General features: G+C 37.1%; 1 protein-coding gene across 1 annotated transcript in view; it reads left to right on the forward strand.

The window, feature by feature from the left end:
* traf3ip1 (TNF receptor-associated factor 3 interacting protein 1) overlaps positions 1-20,329 on the forward strand; it is a 41,300-nt gene that overhangs the window by 6,164 nt on the left and 14,807 nt on the right. The window contains exons 3-13 of the mRNA XM_052148123.1: positions 3,134-3,295; positions 3,791-3,919; positions 6,225-6,650; positions 10,075-10,155; positions 12,352-12,427; positions 13,508-13,528; positions 14,010-14,091; positions 14,853-14,942; positions 15,372-15,501; positions 15,598-15,634; positions 16,016-16,089. Coding sequence (XP_052004083.1) covers positions 3,134-3,295; positions 3,791-3,919; positions 6,225-6,650; positions 10,075-10,155; positions 12,352-12,427; positions 13,508-13,528; positions 14,010-14,091; positions 14,853-14,942; positions 15,372-15,501; positions 15,598-15,634; positions 16,016-16,089 — 1,308 coding nt within the window. The remainder of the gene's footprint in view (positions 1-3,133; positions 3,296-3,790; positions 3,920-6,224; positions 6,651-10,074; positions 10,156-12,351; positions 12,428-13,507; positions 13,529-14,009; positions 14,092-14,852; positions 14,943-15,371; positions 15,502-15,597; positions 15,635-16,015; positions 16,090-20,329) is intronic.

The raw sequence follows: 20,329 nt of genomic DNA on the forward strand, positions 1-20,329 counted from the left end.
ATTTAACTGTTACACTTGTGTAAAATCACCATGCAATGAGCTAGTAGCTAACAGCTAGCGGTTGTGTTATTGTTTATGGTCAGTAAAGTTTGTGTCACGTTTAAGATGGTGTCACGGCAGAAGAGGTGGCACAACTATGATGATCAGCCTATAATCCCACCCACGTTGAGGCGGCACTAAACTGCAGTGGAAAAGAAATCTCGGAAAAGTAAAGTGAGCAGAGTCAAGACAAGTCGAACCGTAACGTGCAGTGGAAAACTCGAGAACGTGCATGCGTATTAGCTTTACAAGGTTGGAAAAATCTTTTTTTGCATAATCGGAGAAAAAGAAGCACAATTTATGATACCAGTGTTGTCAGATTTTACTACTGATTAAAAAAAATATGTTCTTTGATAGTAATCTTGACTTTGACTTTTTGACAGATTTTGGTCTTTTCCCATTCAAGTAGATAGGAGCTGTACTTGTATGCTGCTTGTTTACATAGAAAATAGCTGGCAGTCCAAAACAGGGAATCTCATCATCTGGACAGACAAAAGTTACATATGAAAGTTTATGGTGATCTTCAAGAATGAACAATGTGACATTGATGAGTTTGCTGGTTGGTGTAGAAAAAACAACAACAAGTGCAACTGTGCAAAATTAAATCAACAAAGATTAATTGGTGATGCTTATTATGCTTTTATTTATATATATAAATAAAATATATATATATATATATATATATATATATATATATATATATATATATATATAGCTATATATTGGGTGATCCATAATCAAAAATATATTATTTATATATATATATATACAGTGGGTACTGAAATTATTCAGACCCCTTACATTTTTCTCTCTTTGTTATATTGCAGCCATTTGCTAAAATCATTTAAGTTCATTTTTTTTCCTCATTATTGTACACACAGCACCCCATATTGACAGAAAAACACAGAAGTGTTGACATTTTTGCACATTTATTAAAAAAGAAAAACTGAAATATCACATGGACCTAAGTATTCAGACCCTTTGCTGTGACACTCATATATTTAACTCAGGTGCTGTCCATTTCTTCTGATCATCCTTGAGATGGTTCTACACCTTCAATTGAGTCCAGCTGTGTTTGATTATACTGATTGGACTTGATTAGGAAAGCCACACACCTGTCTATATAAGACCTTACAGCTCACAGTACATGTCAGAGCAAATGAGAATCATGAGGATAAAGGAACTGCCTGAAGAGCTCAGAGACAGAATTGTGGCAAGGCACAGATCTGGCCAAGGTTACAAAAAAATTTCTGCTGCCCTTAAGGTTCATAAGAGCACAGTGGCCTCCATAATCCTTAAATGGAAGATGTTTGGGACGACCAGAACCCTTCCTAGAGCAAAGAGTGGAGAAAACCAGGCACTGCTCATCACCTGTCCAATACAGTCTCAACAGTGAAGCATGGTGGTGGCAGCATCATGCTGTGGGGGTGTTTTTCAGCTGCAGGGACAGGACGACTGGTTGCAATCGAGGGGAAGATGAATGCGGTCAAGTACAGGGATATCCTGGACGAAAACCTTCTCCAGAGTGCTCTGGACCTCAGACTGGGCCGAAGGTTCACCTTCCAACAAGACAATGACCCTAAGCACACAGCTAAAATAACGAAGGAGTGGCTTCACAACAACTCCGTGACCGTTCTTGAATGGCCCAGCCAGAGCCCTGACTTAAACCCAATTGAGCATCTCTGGAGAGACCTGAAAATGGCTGTCCACCAACGTTTACGATCCAACCTGACAGAACTAGAGTGCGGATCGGGCCGCATTTTTCTGTCCGAGCCCGGCCCGCGTCCGACAGGGCAGTAACCGAACCCGACCGAACATCATTAAGATATTTATGTCCGAGCCCGACCCGAGCCCGACACTGTTAAAATCTCGTTTTTTTTCTCATACTAATGACACGTACGTTTGTTTGTGTAGAAAGCCCGCTTTTATTTAGCAACTGGAAGGCATTAGGTAATGTTTACAGATGTGCGCAACGCATCAGCGTGCGCCGCACACGGCCAACAAAGCACATGTTAACACAGGCGCGCACAAGAGGCCCAAACAAATAGCCAATTGAAATTAAATGAACAAAGCTAGGTCTACCAAAAATTGCCCAAGCTAACAGAACAAAACATTAACGTAACACAAATGCAGCTTATTGAAATGAAAATCACTCTTACCATTTTTCTCGAAAACTGTGTGGCTAATAAAACTGTAACATGGGATCTATTCACATAATCCATCAACTTCTTTTTAACGTCTTCCAGCGTTGCGCTGCCAGCCACATGTAGCCAAATATGCAATATTATGCACGCACCTGTTGCGCGTTGTCACAGCAACATAAACAAATTTCCGCACACATGAAGATGGATGTTAGGGTAATATTTTAAATTTATTTTAATCACAAAAATAAACATTTGCATCCAGTTAAACATTATAATAAGCTGTTTTAAATTTCAAATGTTCAATGCCTTATCGCACCGACGTGACCGAGCCCGACCCGAACGTCATTTCAAAATATGTGTCCGAACCTGGCCCGGCCCGTCGGGTACCGTCGGGCTCGGTTCGGGTATCCATCCTCTAGACAGAACTGGAGAGGATCTGCAAGGAGGAATGGCAGACCTAGCCTAACCTAGGCTTAATTCAAACTGTCAAACCACAAAAAAAAAAAAAAAAAAAAAACTTGTTACTGAAAAATTGCCTATAGCCTGTATCTTCTAGCCTAGGCTAAAGTCACTAATGTATGTCCCTTTTGGGTTGATTTTAATTATACAAATGTGAGTCGTGCTCAATGGCATGGAAACAATTTTAGCTGCTCCTGTAGTCATCACATTCCAAAATATGCAGCGATAGAGAGCATTTTCAAAAGTCTCCATGTTTGATGAAGGAATATGCTGTTCCAGTGTGGATGAGAGGCATAAAAATAGTAAAATCGATGGGTTATTCAATGGCAAACTTATTAGTGTGGATGTGGCCTTAGATTATTCTTAAAGTACTTAAAGAATTGTAAATGCTAGTGGAAATGGAATCAGAATAATTTAGTGAAATCAGAATCCAAGTCAATTATTATTAACTATACAAAGTAATTATACAGTTCTCTTCATGTACCCTACAGGATAAAGACTCAAAAATAGCGTTTCTTCAGAAGGCCATCGACGTGGTGATGCTGGTCAGTGGAGAGCCCTTGTCTGTTAAACCCGCTCGGATAGTAGCTGGACATGAACCAGAGAAGACCAATGAGCTGCTGCATGCCATTGCTAAGTGCTGCCTCAACAAGGTCAGTCCAGCGATTAAGGACCACTCAGTTACTGTACTTGCGTCCTGTAGGATTCATTCAAAGCCATTTAACTAGTGATTGACTAAAGACTAAATGTTCTCAAGCAGGGTTAATTTATAGACATACCTATTTAATTGCACCCTTGGGCTTTCCCGAAGGTTTAGGAGGGATGGAGTGCCAACAGCATAATCAGGGGAACCCAGTGATTTATGCAGGGCAAAGAGCAGGTGTGAATGTTGGGCTGATTGATGGCTTTGCTGCTGTACAATACACTGGGATATTTTATGAGATAGCATGATAACAATATATAAAAAGGGTACAGCTTAATGAATAAGGATCTGGACTGCTAACACAACCGATGTGATCCAAGTGCAGGAAGATTATTGAGATCACTAGTTTCTAAAGTCTGTGCAAAGCACTAGTGCAAAAGAATGGTAATGGTCGTTTGGGTCAGCCTGAGTTGTTGTTAAACAGTTTTTAATGTCCCTGTCTCAGCTCTCCAGTGACGAGGCAGTTAGGCGGGTGTTATCAGGAGACAAATTGGACCTGAAGGGGAAGCCCAGCACCTCCAGGTCACAGGACAAGGAGAACCGTGAGGGCAGGGAGCGCCACAGAGACAGAGAGGTAAGAATTGCTTGACAATGTTGACTATTTCAGCCAAACAAGACTTTTGTGTTGTCAAAAATCACCAATCATTCCTCTACTTGTCCCCTTGGGCTTTCTTCTCATGTCATTTTCTTTCAGTCATAATATCTGGAATTTCATACATTTCTTTTTAAAAGAAGCATGTTTAAAAAAAAATATGTATTTATTGCTTTCTTAAATCTGCAGAAGTAGCAATATAAGACACTAAGGCTACGTTCACACCACAGCTGAATGTGGCCCAAATCTGATTTTTTTTTCATACACATTTGACACAGATCTCTGTTAATTGGACGACCAATGTTAACAGTCACAAGAGCATTGAATCTGACATTTTCTAATCCAATCTGGGCCACTTTCATATGTGGAAATAAACCAAATACATTTTAGAATGTTTTCCAGTGCACCTTCAGTGCGAGCAGCCAGGTCAGCTATAATGTGTATTTTTTACATCAATCCATCTCAACATTTGTCATTTATGCACTTGATTTCCGGCATATATACGTGCTTTTGTTTAAAACTTTTAATTACGAATCATACACTGCCTGGCCAAAAAAGTACCATACTCTAATATTTCATTGGACTACTTTTAGCTTTGATTAAGGCATGCATTCATCCTGGCATTGTTTCAACAACCTTATTCAATGCCACAACATTTATTTCCATCCAGAATTGTGTACATTTTTGGCCAGATCTTGTATTGATGACGGGAGAGTTGAACTGGGTGCGTCGCTTCATGCGCTTTCTTACCCTGACGCGCCCATTGTTTTGGAATAGGGTAAATCTGGACTCATCAGACCACATTACCTATTTTCCATTGTGCCACAGTCCAATATTTATTCTCTCTAGCAAATTGAAGTCGTTTTTTAGCCTCACTAACAAGTGGCATTCTTGTGGCCACCCAGTCCTGTAAGTTCTTGTTGCATTGTGATTTTTTTTCTTCCTTGAAGCTGAAGGTTCACCACTAACCTTCCAGGGTTTTATAATGCGTTGGACAGTTCTTCACCCAATTCCAGTGATATTTCTGCAATAGTTGTTTATTGTGCTTGATGCAGGCCAATCATTTACCCCTTCTGAAACACAGTAACATCTTTTCCATGACCACAGGATACGTCTTCCGACATGGTTGTTTAAGATATGAGAAGCTACACACTTCATCAGTTAGGGTTTAAAGAATTATTGCCAGCTGAATCATTAATCACTGCAATAATGATTCAATCATAGGCTCTTAAGTATCTGCTAATTTAAATCCAAACGGCGACTTTGTTTTTGGCCAGGCAGTGTATATTTTGTAGTTAATGGATTCAGGTCATTTTTAAGAAAATAAACAAAATTATTGGCTCAACAGTTGGGTTCAGTGATTCATTTGGACTACATGTAGTAAAATACGCCCATGAAAAAGATACAGAGATGTATGTCCTGTAAATCTTCCCCTTGCACAGAAAAATCTGTTTCTATATTTTCCTATAACTGTATAAACTGCAAATGCAAGCAGTTCAGTGGAAAAATGAAATAATTATAGATAAACTGTTTGTAAGTTAAGAAAAGTTATGTAATGTCGTTTTTATGGTGTGTTAACTAATTACACTCTTGAGCTTCGATAGTAATGAAATTGCACCATATGAAGGCAAATTACTTTATTTAAAAATACTTTATCCATCAAGACAACTTTCTTCATCCCTTTATGTCTTGTTATTAGATTAGTAAGTTTTCTATCTGCTTAAAAGCAGCTAATAACATTTTTAAATGCAATTTAATGTATTATTAATTTGTATTTTAATGATGAACATGCCAGAGTTTGTTATACGTATGTTCAGGGAGTGTTATATGAATATGCGTTAGTTTAGGAGCGTTCGTTTTTCAGACCAGTATCTGATATGGTCTACATTTAAAATGTCATTTGATCAACCTCTTTTCAATTTGAGCAGAAAATCTAATTTGGGTCACATTCAGCTGGGATGTGAATGTAGCCACATTTTCAACAAATTGTTACATTATTAATAATAGTAATAAAAATCTTCTTCTGCCAAGTAAAATAGTTCATTAGCCTATATCTAGGCTGTTTTGGGTTAACGAGCAAAATAGGAATGTTAATACTGAATGTGTGGCCACAAAAGTGCATTGATTACAGCAGCTTTGAACATGGCCCATCCAATCATAAGAGTTGGAACTATCAATTTTTTAACTAGCAATCTTGAATGGCTGACTGTACATTATTATCCATTTTTTGTTGTACTTATTGTTATGAAAGAGAATATATGATGTTGTCTCTGGCTGTTTTGTTCAGGAGAGGAAGGGCATCAAGGAAAGCAGTGGGAGCCGAGAGCAAAAAGATCCAGATCAATCCAAAGATCAGGAGACCAGGAGGGACGACAAGGACAGACGGCGAGATGCCGAGAGGACTGACAAGGGACATGAAAGAGACAGGACAAAAGACAGAGACAGAGACATGGACAAGAGCCGTGACCGGGAGAAAGACAAGACCCGAGAGAAGGACCATGAGCGAGAGAAAGAGAAGGAGCGCTACAAGGATAAGGAGAGAGAGAGAGATAAAGAGAGGGAGAAGAAAAAAGAACGAGAACCGCATAAAGACAGAGAGCGAGAACGAGACAAGGAGAGAGATCGCGAGCGAGAGAAACGACGGGGTAGAGAAAAAGAGAAAGAACGACACAAAGAGACGGAGGAAAAGCTGAAGGACAGAGCCGATAGAAAGGTAGTCGTAGTCCTTTCTCTGCTTTTAGTGGGCCGTTTTCACATATTTGGGTTTGGAATGCTGAAGTAAACTTTAATCCGGTAAACTTTTATAGATTCACATGGAAGACTGCAACACATATTATTTTTGTGTTCCCATTTGCTCTTACAGCAAAAGTATAAATCTACTATATCGTTTGCAGGACCACACAATGTCAACCACATCATTGGAAAAATAAACAGATTTAACCAAAGAAACAAAACCCACTTTTAAATTCTGTATTATATTCTTATAATGGATAATGCTGTGCAGACCACTAGAGGGCGCCGCATGCACACACAGCGCTGACTGCAGACTATATTTTAAAGCTCAGCTTTTTAAGGTTAAGTAATCACGCCTGCCCATATTACCATTTCAATCTTAATTCAATTAATCATGTATCATTAGTGGATATTATATCAGCATCTCAGAAGTCAAAGTCTGTGTGCTTCAAAGTGTTTTAGATGGTTTCCCTCATCATGCCGCCTATGGCTAAGTGCTGCTTTCACAACTGTCACGTCCATTTATTACGTTTTTTCCATATTAAAGTAAAAAAAATTAAATAAAAATGACATGTTCTTAGGAGCGCCATCACTTCTACATATTGTGGGTATTATTTAGGGCTACAACAACTAATCAATAAAATAAATGATTATTGATAATGGAAATCATCGACAATACATTTCATTATCGATTAGGTGGATATATGCCATGAGCATGGAGAAGCTCCGTCAGTGATGTCAATTTACAGCTCAGAGACAAGGTGAAGCAGAAAAACATAACCCGAGTTGTCCAGCACATGAGAGCACTTTATAAACACTTCAAAGTAGATCATAATAATTATACAGTTTAATGTGGAGCGGTTGCTGCATCAGGTGTGTTAGCACAGTGATTGTGCTGTTTGATGCGCTTAAGAGTTGTTTCTCTCCAGCACATGACATTTTATTGCTATTTTCTCATGTATGCATGTTTTACTATGTATGCATGCTATGAATTCAAAATCAGGCATGTATTTCAACGTATTTTGCAAAACTGTTTGTTTTACCTCATGCAAGTCTCCATTAAACTTCACTGAGCAAGCGAGCGCACGCATCCGCATTAATCAAATCAATCACAATGGAGAAAGGAAGCACAATCACTTTGATTAAACTTGTGTAACATCATACCGTGCTTTCGGTTTCAATGTAATCAATTGTGCAGCTTTCATTGATGGCACGCTGATGTCTCAGAGGTCAAAGTGTGCAGTTTAAAGTGTTTTAGATAATTTCTCATGTGAGCGCATACGATACAGTGAGCACCGAGAGAGACTTTTCAGCACGAGTGTGTCAACAGATGATTGTACTATATTAAACTGTATATAATGCTGAATATAATGGATAATAATGCTATTATTACAAGGTCCTGATATTTGATAGTCCTGATAATGCTAAATGTAATGTCTGATTTCACCAGTAAATTTATACCATGGTAAACATTATTTTACTGGATAAACATACACATATTTTTGAAAAGCATAGTTTAGAAAAATTTAATCGGTGACAATACTATTTTAAAATTAAAAAAATGTAAAATGCATGTAATCAGTGACAGTGTACAAGCCTATGTATCTAACATAATTATGATTTTTTTTTTCAGCTGGCAGAATTATTAATATTTCTTTTCTGGTGTCACATTGCCCTTTTCTGGGCTGATTTTTATTACTTTTTGTCCTTCCACCGTGATGGATCATTTTACTATTTAATGAACAATACTTTTTTGTACGTTTAGTTTTACAAGTAATGAAAGGAACTGTTTTGCATATGTACTGAAAGTAATAGTAATGATAATAATAATAATACTTATAAATTCAAACTTAACTTTTCATGATTCAGGCTTTGCTCAAGTTTTGATACAAGTTTTGTAAGAGTGTAGAATCATGAATTCAGTAATGTAAATCAAACCAAACCCTTATTATTTCTGTTTTTTTTTTTTTTTATCATATTTTAATAAACTACAGGAAATAACGTATTTTGTATCCGATTAATCGCTTACTCAAAGAAATAATCGATGATTAATCGATTATCAAAATAATGATTAGTTACAGCCCTAGTATGACCTGAATTGTGGATGTGAATTCACAGAGTTTTTCAAAGTGTGTTATAACTTAATTACAAATAAAACATTGCTTTTTCAGGTTGGCATTTTCATGCTTATAACCGTTATGCCAATGTCAATAATTGGCTGATACATCTGTGCATTTCTAAATTAATTGAACATCAATGCATATTTTATGCCATGATATGTGTAACTAGGACTATAATAGAATATGAAATGGTTCATGAAATTTTTTTTTTTTTTTTTTTTTTTAATAATTAAATTATCTTCCCTGAGGTCCAATGATTATTTGAATTAAATAATTAAACTGTTTACTCATGGTTTTGCTGTCAAATCCAAGTGTTTTAACTGCCCCGTTCTTCAGTTACAGTTCCTTTGCAAAGCTTGAATCATATTATGACTTCTTCACAAGCCGTTCACACTGATATTGGCCATACATACAGTTCATAGCATGGTAAAACATGAGGCGCAGATTACCAGAAACGCATCCAAACAGTCAAAAGATGTCCAGCTAGTGCTTGTTTATATACACCAACAATTATAAATAGTGCAGATGGGAACAAAAACAGCAAGATGCAGAGCAGCTGAATGAAGCCGAACAGAGTCTCCTTTTCTGTTGTAACAGACGCTGTGCCTTTTAAAAGTGGCCCAATAAACATGACAATGGTCAAAGACTGTGTAATGATTGTTATATCCACTAACTGAGCGCCACTGTGCTGGGTCAAGGGTGCGATGACACATGTTGTGTAAAGAGAACTGAGCAATGTCCCGTGACGTCATGAACGTAATCTGAACGTAATCTGCATGTATACGATGTGTGGAAGTTTGTTGAGGGTGACGTCACGGAAATTGTCAACTCTCAGGTTGTATTGTAGCATTGTTTTAAAATTAAGATAGTAACCTAGAGGGGCCTGGGTTGCTCAGTGAGTATTGACACTGACTACCACCCCTGGAATCACGAGTTCGAATCCAGGGTGTGCTGAGTGACTCCAGCCAGGTCTCCTAACCAACCAAATTGGCCCGGTTGCTAGGCAGGGTAGAGTCACATGGGGTAACCTCCTCGTGGTCGCAATTAGTGGTTCTCTCTCTCAATGGGGCACATGTGTGTGGATCGTGGAGAGTAGCATGAGCCTCCACATACTATGAGTCCACATACTATGAGTCTTGCCTGTGTCATGTACATTTTACCATGATTAAATCCATTACACTAAACTCCACTGGCTTTCCCCAAAAAGCAGCATAAAAAATCCAAAAATTGGTCTCTGTCTAGACTCAATATAATGTACATGTAACAACTGTACTTTTATTTTAGATCAGGGTGGCTGAGGAGACCAGCAAGCCAAAGACTCTCCCAGAAGATGCGAGTAAAACCATTGAAGCTCAAGCAGAAGAGGTGAGTTCAACCTCTCAAACACAACCCTGTGCAGCCTGTCGCTTAGTCCCTTCACATTAATTCTATAGTTCTAGGTGGATGCCAGTGAAATAACATTCTTTCATCACAAAGGCTTTTGATGGAATGTTCCTCACACTATTCTTTATTCATGTCTTTGTTTCTCTAACCTGGAGGCTGAGGGCGGTGAACTGGAGGTACGAGTCTGTTGTGGTTTGTGTGCCCGCTTCGCTTGGTTTAGAATAAAAGAAGTGCTGCATATTTACCAATCTCATTGCGCAAGGACAGACCTGATCGTGAAGGTTGTCTTATGCATGACTGACATGTTTAGATTTTACTGGCAGCTCAATTACACCACAGACATTCAGTTGAAATTAAGAATTGAACTGTTTACACAGTGTTCATCCTTTTGTGACAACATACTTCGGGTAGGGTTAGGCGATATTACGTTAAATAACGTGCAACACTAGAAATGTGTCAACTAATAGAGATGTTGCTATACCATTTATACCCCAGTAGATATATCTGCGTAACTATCAGTGGGCATGACTGCTTTACGTTATTTACATGTGAAGGTGACAAAGAAACATGGAGGAGTGTCATAGACAAGTCAAGACGAGGAAACTTGTTATTAAGGGGTGTAAAGCGAAGATGTGTTAAATTGTTTATGGTTGCCAAGCAACATTGCAACTTACCGCATTACATTAACAGTTCCTAAAAATTTTAATTCTGTCATAATTTACTCACCCTTAAGTTGTTCTAAGCTCATATGGTTTTCTTTCTTAGGCAGAACACAAAAAGGAGATATTTAATGAAAATGGCAGTGGATAGTGCCTTACTTTAAAACTTAAAGGTCACAAAACATGAGAGTGATTAAATAAAGACTACATTTTCATTTTTGGGTGACCTATTGCCTTAATATAGTATTTAATTGATGTATAGTCACAAGTGTGCGGTAGTTGCACAGTGGCTTAAAATGTGGCTCATCCAATCAGAATTTAAGGCGTTTATAATATTCTGGTCTCTGGTTTTGTTTAGAAAAGTAATTACACACTTCAACAAGCCACATAACTAATGGTTTAAAGGGTTAGTTCACCCAAAAATGAAAATTCTCTCATCATTTACTCACCCTCATGCCATCCCAGATGTGTGTGACTTTGTCTTCTCCAGAACACAAAAGGACAATCCAAGTGAATGGGTGCCAACTCTATGAATGGGTGACACTCGAAAAATCAGTAGTCAGTATAAATTATAATGTCAGTATAAAAGTAATCCATATGACTCCTGCGGTTAAACTGATGTCTCCAGAAACGATTTGATAGGTGTGGGTGAGAAACAGATAAATATTTTAGTCCATTTTACTAAAAATTCTCCTCCTCAGTCAGACTGTTCTTTAACTTTCACATTCTTCTTCTTGTGTTTTTGGTGATTCACATTCTTCATGCATACACCCCCTACTGGGCAGGGGGAGTCATATGGATTACTTTTATTCTCCCTTTATGTGATTTTTGGAGTGTCAACATTTTGGCACCCATTCACTTGTAATGTATGAACCTACAGAGCTGAAATATTCTCCTAAAAATCTTAATTTGCATGCTGCAGAAGAAAGAAATTCATACACATCTGGGATGGCAAGAGAATGAGTAAATGATGAGAGAATTTTCAGTTTTGGGTGAACTATTTCTTTAAGCACCACAGTTTCATTTGTTCTGATCCCTAACCATAAGCATTAGCAATAGTAATATTGGTGCTTGCCTTAGCTTCATGCAGTATTTTCTGACTGGTTTTGTGGGTAAGGTTGCTCTCCTCTCTATATTGTTTTCCATTTGGCTTTGCAGCTGCTATAGGTACTCTACATTCTCTTAACAATAGTGAGCTTTTTGATTTGGCTAGTGGCACATCTTATAAAGTACTTATCAAAGTACTTATAAATGAGAAGTGAATGTTTCTCTCATGGTTTAAATGTATATAATGGATCTCTGTTGCACTCTTTTGTTTTGTCTTCATTTAGCCTACAGATCTCTCTGAAATGCAGGTAATTTCTGTTAATGCCAGGTTAATCCACTTTTTTCTTTGTCCACCAAAGTAGTTGAAAGGAGGGAGTCACATGCTCTTGAGGATGTTCTGTCAGTTTAAGTGCTTCAGTGGAGCTCATTGTAATAAATCATGGACGTGAATGTCTTTCCTCATTCCTTTCAGGTTGAGAGTCCTTCCCGGATCCCAAGGCCCTCGTCAGCTAAAGGACAGCGACGGTGGCCCAAAACAGGTGGTCAAGGTACAGAGCTGTTCTTATTTAACGTACCACATTAATGGTTGACTTACAGTGAATTTGCTGCTTTTTCATTTAAAGTCGAATCTCAGATATTCTTAGACAAGATCTTGGTCTTAGGACAGTAAAAGTGCTCCATCACCTGATGTTCAGAGGTTGATGGATAAGGAAACAAAATGGCAATGCTACCGTTAGCATTGCAGGTGTTTTATTGTCAACAAAGAAGTCTCTTAGCAACCAAACAATGCTTTGCAAAGCATTTATTCTTTTGTGTTTTACATACCTGTCGCTTTAAAAAAAAAATTAAAAAGGTTTTTATATAAATTATTCTACAACACTGTTTAATGCTTGATTCTGATTGGTTGACAGATGTTTCAAAGTGTTTTTTTTTTTTTTTTTTCAGGAAACACACAGGTCTTGACCACATTATGGTTCTATATCACTTTGCCAAATTATTTAATCTTCATTTATTTTTAAGAGCTATACAGCCTACCATGGCAAAATAGCCAAAAAAACAAAGACGTTGGCTAATCAAATAGGATAAAAATGACAAACAACTTCTATAGAATTGTCAGCTTATGTCAGGTCCACATTACCACCTTGGGGTTTGCATTAGTTTTCAATAATTCAACAGTCCGTCATCAATTACTGTATTCCTTACTTTACCCCCCAAACATTTTCATATCCTGGGGAAAGCAAACATTTTAGAGGCTGGGGAGAGGAGCAATGAGTGAGTTGGTCATCTTTTTGTGAAAAATGGGTGTCTGCAAATATTGACAACATACTACTTTGTATATAAAATCTGGCATCAACTCACAAAAGTAAAAATGTGTAGCATTAACTGTGTATATCTCCCTGGATGGCACTATGTTCTCGTAGCATCATACATCTGCACCTACAAAATCAGAGTTGTGGAATTCCACACAAGTTTCCAAGTAGAAATTTAGAAGTTCCAACTTTCCGAGTTTAATGGAATGCAGCTTTAGTGTATTTAATACAGTGATTAAATGTCAGATTATGATTTATGTGATTTGTATATCTCAGATATTAACATATGATAATTAATATTGTATACCTCTGTTTCAGATGAGTCTGACATTGAAGGAGGTGAGTGTTTTGTTTTCTTCACTGAGCATTCTTGCTGCTTTTTTCTTGATTGTATTCCAAACATTGTAACTGCTCCATAGACATTGCAGTTTAAAACTAAAGATTGTCTTAAGTTACAGCAAGTTCTGTAAACGGTCCACAATTATCACTCACCAAATGCAAAATGCAAGGAAAAAATTTATTTTGTGAGTAAATAAAAGGATTTGCCAGTTATCCTGTGCATGCATGGCTGTCATTGCATGGTAAAGTGAATGATCATCTGACCCTGGCTGATATACCGTATAATGCCATGACCTGTGCTGTTTGTAACTAATGAATAAATAATTAAATTATCAAATGGACAAACAAACATTTTGTAATACAAATAATGCAAAATAAAGATTCATGGGCTGGACCCTGTCTGCAAACATTCCTGTTATTTTTTGTTGTTGTTTTTTTAAAAGAAGAAGAAAAACTAAATTTTAAACATATTTCTTTTCAGATGGGGATGCTCCATCAGAAAAAACAATTCCCATTGAAAATGGTGATGCAACAGACACTGTGTCATCTCATACCACCCACAGGTTAGTGTCCTTTCTTTCTTTCTTTCTTTCTTTTTTCTTTCTTTTCTTTGTTTTGATTTTTTTTTTCTTTTTTTTTTCTAGGTTTTTACATTATCTTTGTTTTTCTTAGTTTTTCTTCTAGGTTTGTAAATATTTCTTTCTTAGTTTTTTTTCTTTGTTTTACTTTTTGTTTTCTAGGTTTGTACATTTTTCATTCTTTTGTTTTTCTTAGTTTTATTTTTTCCTTTGCTTCTTTTTCCTTTTAGGTTTGCTTGTTTTTCTTTTTTTCCTTTGTTTTTCTTTCTTTGTTTTTTCTAGGTTTGTAAATCTTTCCTTTTTATTTTTTTATGTCTTTATTTTCTTTCTTTCTTACTCAGTCAGTTTTAATTATCCAAATTAATGATTTTGCTTTGAAAATAAAAATATTCAGTCAATTTCCCTCTAATGAAAACAAATGTTACACAATGTGATAATGTGGTGTTTGTGGGTGGATGGAGTGTATCATGTTTGCCCCATGAGAGCTTGCTTGGCAGTGGACCTCACTGATGAAAATCCCCACTTTCACTGCAGTGTACCGCAAGATCAAACCACAAGATATCAGTCTCAGCTCAATCATTACTCCCGTTCCCAGCACTATTTTTACAAGCATTTAGCCATTTCAGATCTTGCCGTTACCTAAACTACCCACACATGAAGTCACATGCATACCTTACAAAAGTGCTCTGTTGATTGCTGTGTGAAAGTACTCACACTTCTTTTGTTTTCTTGAATGTTTATGTAAGCACAAGATTAGCGCGACCAAGCAGCGCTCGACCGGCGGCCCCCCGCGTGAAGAGACAGGAGAGCTATGCTGATGTGACCCCAGCGGAGAGGTGAGAGATCTCTCTCTCTTCCACACTCTTAATTTACCACTGCATATTATTATATATTAAAGCAATAAGCCACTCAAGGCCTCAATAACTACATTATTATTGAGTGTATTTACATGCATACCATGTAAAGAGCACTATTTAAAAGACGAAAGATTTTGCCGTCTATGTAGATGGTTTCAAATCTCTCACTTATGGTTATGGCTCTCCATTTCAGTTAGTATGCTGCCATAGAATGCAGCTGCCTATGTAGGCAGGAGACAGCGAGGCAGCTCACTAGGTTTTTGGAACAGACCTGTTGATTTCTGCATATGCAGATTCCGTGTGGGCCTGGTGGTTCGCATTCATTCATAATCAAATAAAACAGTTTAGATCCAATAAAGTGTAGCTTGAAAGTGAGGTGAATATTTAATCATGGTTTGTTTTTCTCAGGCTGGGCAGTGGTAAGCCCCCTGCAGTGGTCATTATGGATGGTAAGAAGCTCTCTGAAGATGAGGATGATGAAGATGGGCAGTTTGTAGTGGAGGCAGCTCCGCCTCCCGTTGCCATACCTGAAATCGAGGTAGTGTAGGTGCTCTGTTCTCTATACATATATTGAAAAAACCCCAGCATGATTTAAACTGAGTTATACTTTTTTTTTTTTTTTTTTATCTTACAGCATAATTCACTTGAACTGCAAGGGGAAGACAAACACGGTCAGTCATGTACTAATTTTAAATGAGTAGTTCACCCAAAAATGAAAATTCTCTAATTTACACACCATCATGTTGTTCCAAAGTCATATAATTTTCTTCTGTGGTGCACAAAATGAGATGTTATGCAGAATGTTAGGGACTGACTGCCTCAGTCACCATTCGCTTTCATTGTATGGGATCAAACAAAGAGATGGCATGAGAGTGTTAACATTCTGCTTGACATTTCGTTTTGTGTTCCATGGAAGTAAAAAGGCATAGAGGTTTGGAATGAATTGAGGGTGGGTAAATGTTGACAGAACTTAATATTTACCATTTAAGGACAAAAATAGATTGCAAATAAATGTTCAGTCTTGAGAATGAATGATTTTCATTTTCTCATAGGTGGACTTGTGAAAAAAATCCTTGAAACAAAAAAAGACTATGAATCATCTCCTTCTCCAAAGTCAAAGGATCAGGTATGACATTGTTAGCTTTCAGATGTTGCAAGCTTGTTCCTCGTTGTGCCAGTCTTTACCACAAGGGGGCAGTGCAATTCCATTTTTCTTGCACATTCCAGCTTTTGTTTTTCACAACAGGATTCCAGTAACGAGAGTAAATGCGTTTAAATATCTCTTCATCAAGGAAATTACATTTTTTGTGTGTAAACAATACCTCTGAGATGTGTTTGCCAAAGACTTCACAGTTTACCAAAGAAAGCAACTTTGCAAATGGCGTGGAGAAATGTAATTGCAGTCCACGATAGCCTCTGAAGTGTTGTTCTGTTCAGCAGAGCTTAAAAGAATTAGGCCAAAGCAAGCACAATGACACCAATCACGCTGTTTTTGAGATGTTTAACTATGAGATGGTTACTGAATTACAAAATAAATATCAGAATGTGGTGGCGACTTTTGTTCATAAACTTGTTTGTGAATGTTTTAGGTCAGTTTTTATTAGGATTTTATCTAAACATTTAAATCCCCTGTGTCCTTTGGCCATTAGTGATATAAACTATCAGCAATGGAAAAATAAATGAACATTGAAAATTCTCTCATCTTTTATTCACCCTCATGCCATTCCAGATGTGTGACTTTCTTTTTCTGCTGAACACAAATTAAGATTTTTAGAAGAATATCTCAGCTCTGTTGGTCCATACAATGCAAGTGAATGGTGACAAAGCTTTTATGCTGCCTTTTATGTGCTTTCTGGAGCTTTAAAGTAATCCATTAAGCGTAATCAAGCTTGAAATCATGATCATGCCTAGAGACTGTAATGGCAGGTAAATTTTGGACTGTTCTCACCCAAAACAGATTATATCCCTTTAGAAGACATGGATTTAACCACTGGAGTCTTATGGGTTACTTTTATGATGTCTTTATGTGCTTTTGGAGCTTCAAAGTTCTGTACAACATTCACTTGCATTGTATGGACCTACAGAGCTGAGATATTCTTCTAAAAATCCTCGTTTGTGTTCAGTATTTGATGGCAAGAAGATGAGTAAATGATGAGAGAATTGTAATTTTTGGGTGAACTACCTTTAATGGCAAGGATAGGATTTCATTTCCAAAAGATGATTAAAAAATATATTTGACAGAAATCTGCTCCTTTGTCACATAGTTTCAGTGATGTTCAGGCTTATAGCAGATGTAGTTCTTTTCGTCTGCTCCCCATATTGTGTAAAGATTTTTCAGGTCTGCTATGATATGATTTCCAATCCAATCCAAAGTGGCACTTTCTCAATGACTTCCCGAATCTTTCTTTTTAGCTGCTTTGGACTGTTTGTGAGCAAGGGAATACTCACACTGTCAATATTTAGAATAGCAATATGAGTTTTGACAGTATCCTGTCCATGCCCTGGTGTAAGGGGCGGTCTGCACTGGGTGGTCCACCCTGCCGGAACATACGCTCCGCTCTATCTGTCCGTCACTGGCTGTAGGCCTGATGGATTCAGTGTTTGGTTGTGGCGTTCATGCAGAAACCCCTCCTCCCAACCTGACTTTCCATTTGAGTCACATGCTCAATGCATGAGTCGGAAATTTGGGCTGGTAATTTTGAAGAATTTAGTTATTCCTTTAATAGTTCTTTTAGTAATTTTGAGGAAGAAAGAATGACAATATTTGGAGAACAATTCTTATTGCTTGCTGTCCTCATCAACCTGCTACTAAATGACATTTCATACATAAAACAGCATGATTAAAGCAAAAATTATGCAATAATCCAAGCAAAAAGTGAATTACCCATTCAAATTTTCACCACCATTCAAAAGTTTGGACACCTACACATTATTTATAACTGTTATCCACACTTTATAATTATAGTAAAGTCTTCAAAACTATGAAAGAGTAAATTCATGTAGTGAGTCTATCTTGTATTTTAGGTCCTTCAGAGTACAACCATCTTCATGATGTCCATGCTGAAATGCTTTTTTACCAGTACTGAATAGAGGTCGAACGACAACTATTATGGGGCTTTTCCACTGCACGGTACAACTCAACACTGCTCGCTTTTTTTAGGTTTTCCACTGTGGATAGTACCTGGTATCTGATACTTTTTTTAGTACCACCTCAGTCAAGGTTCCAAGCGAGCCGAGCTGATACTAAATGTGACGTCAAAACCCTGCAGATCACTGATTGGTCAGGAAGAATCGTCACTGCCAGCGTCACTGGATTTCCGGCACGCGACATCAACCCGCTAGTTTTAAAATTGCTGCTGCCGGGATGCGTACTGGACTGTTCACATGCGTTTTTGACCCCATTCATATGTGGTTGTTGTGATCCAATCACAAAACTTTTTAGACCCCATTTAGACCTGTATTTAGCACCGACCACATGTGATTGGATCACCCGAAATGTATTTTAATACCAGGTGGAAACAGGGTCTTTAAGACAACCAGCAGTTCTATAAAGATTCTGTAAATGAGCGCATATTAACAAGAGAGGCTTCTATACTTCATCCGTGCTATTCGTGATTAGAATTAAATGTTGTCGTTTTTGATCAACAATTGACCGTAAAGAACAGAAAAGTTTTTTAAAGAGACATTATTCAATGACAAATTATTATTAGTAATTATTATGAATTAATCTTTGGACACATATTACACAACAAGTCAATCAAACTTTTACTCTCAACACACAGCAGCCCTCTACATAGCGAGCAAACCACTCACATATGGGAACAAATTTCACACTACGTGACTTATGTATTTTATTAGCCACTGGAGAGTACATTTTCAGATTTTACTCGGCTTGAGTTGTGTAGTGGTGAAGAAGAACTTAAACATCACGGTCCTTCTACTTAATAAGATGTTGGAGATTAAGAAGCTGGATTCAGCCTCATCTTTCTTGTCTCGTGAGCGCACACCCTCAAGAAATTGTCCTTATTTGGCAGCAGTGGGTCCAGATCTGTCGTGATCGATTGACATTGCATTTATTGATGTCAGCTATGACTTTGGTTAAACTTTTTCCCAGACTGTTTTCACATTCTCCATTTTGAAGCATTGCTACAGACCAGTAACCTGTTGGACTTCTGTTAGAAGGTAAAAGTGTTGCAAAACTCCAGAACTTATAGATTTGAATTTGAGAACGTGTACAATAAATATTTGTACAAGCAAGCTTGCTCACTTGCTCGTGAGCTAATCTCTTAAAGTGACAGTACAAATTTAGGGCTTGTTATACTGTACATATCAATGTAAACTCAATGAAAACATGTTACAAAATACAGTAATGTAGTAAGTGTAATAAATGTGTAAATACATAAATATTTAAAAGGCACAATCATAGATTGTGAAATATTTTAACTTACGAAAACTATAAATATGAAAGAATTTAACTAATAGGCTTGTGTCGCATTATGCAAGGGTTTGGTAAAAAACAAAATTGCATATTATTTTTGATATATTAGCTCTTAACTTATTATTATTTTTAATATATTTATTAATTCTATTTTCATTAGGTTCCTACCTTGTGAATATTTTGTTAAAAATATTAAGAAAAATTATATAAATTGATAGAATGTTAAATTTGTACACAAGATAAAATGTGATCAAAATTGAAATATGAAAATAATGTACAATCTTGCATACTGTATTATCTATGATGATGCCCCCTTCTCGGTTTTCTAAATATCTTTTTCAGATTAAGTTGCATTACGCTTCCATGTTGTAAAAAGACTTGACGAGTAAAAACTAAAATGTACTAGCCAATGCGATTCTTTCTCCAATGCATCCATAGAGGGTTGCACAGTGAAAAGATGCTGAACTACTTCACCAATATACTATACAATGAATGTTAAGTGAAATCTTAACATTTCAGACACTGGCTAATCACAGACATTTTTAGTAGCATAGTGCGAAATTTGGTCTCATATGTGAGTGATTTATTCCCATTGTAGAGAGTGCATATAGTAGAAAAATCTATCTCGGATTTAAGAATTGATATTGAAATGAAGATCACCATCTGAAAAATCTTAATTTTTACCCAGTCCTGAACATTCTGAACATTACCTTTTTGTGTTTTTCCAAAGAACAACCTGAAGGTGAGTAAATGATGAAATGACGCAAAAAAGAATTTTTATTTTAACAGAGCCAAAAGTCTTAATGTCTTTTTTTATTTTTTATAAATGGAATACTGCACAGAATTTCAATTCCCAACCCTAGATGGCATGACCTCAATGATTGGGCGGGAGTAGTTTTGGCACTGCCGTGATCTTGGTTGCCGTTCA

This window comes from Xyrauchen texanus, chromosome 18 (genome assembly GCF_025860055.1).
Source record: "Xyrauchen texanus isolate HMW12.3.18 chromosome 18, RBS_HiC_50CHRs, whole genome shotgun sequence".
NCBI classification, from domain to species: Eukaryota; Metazoa; Chordata; class Actinopteri; order Cypriniformes; family Catostomidae; genus Xyrauchen; species Xyrauchen texanus.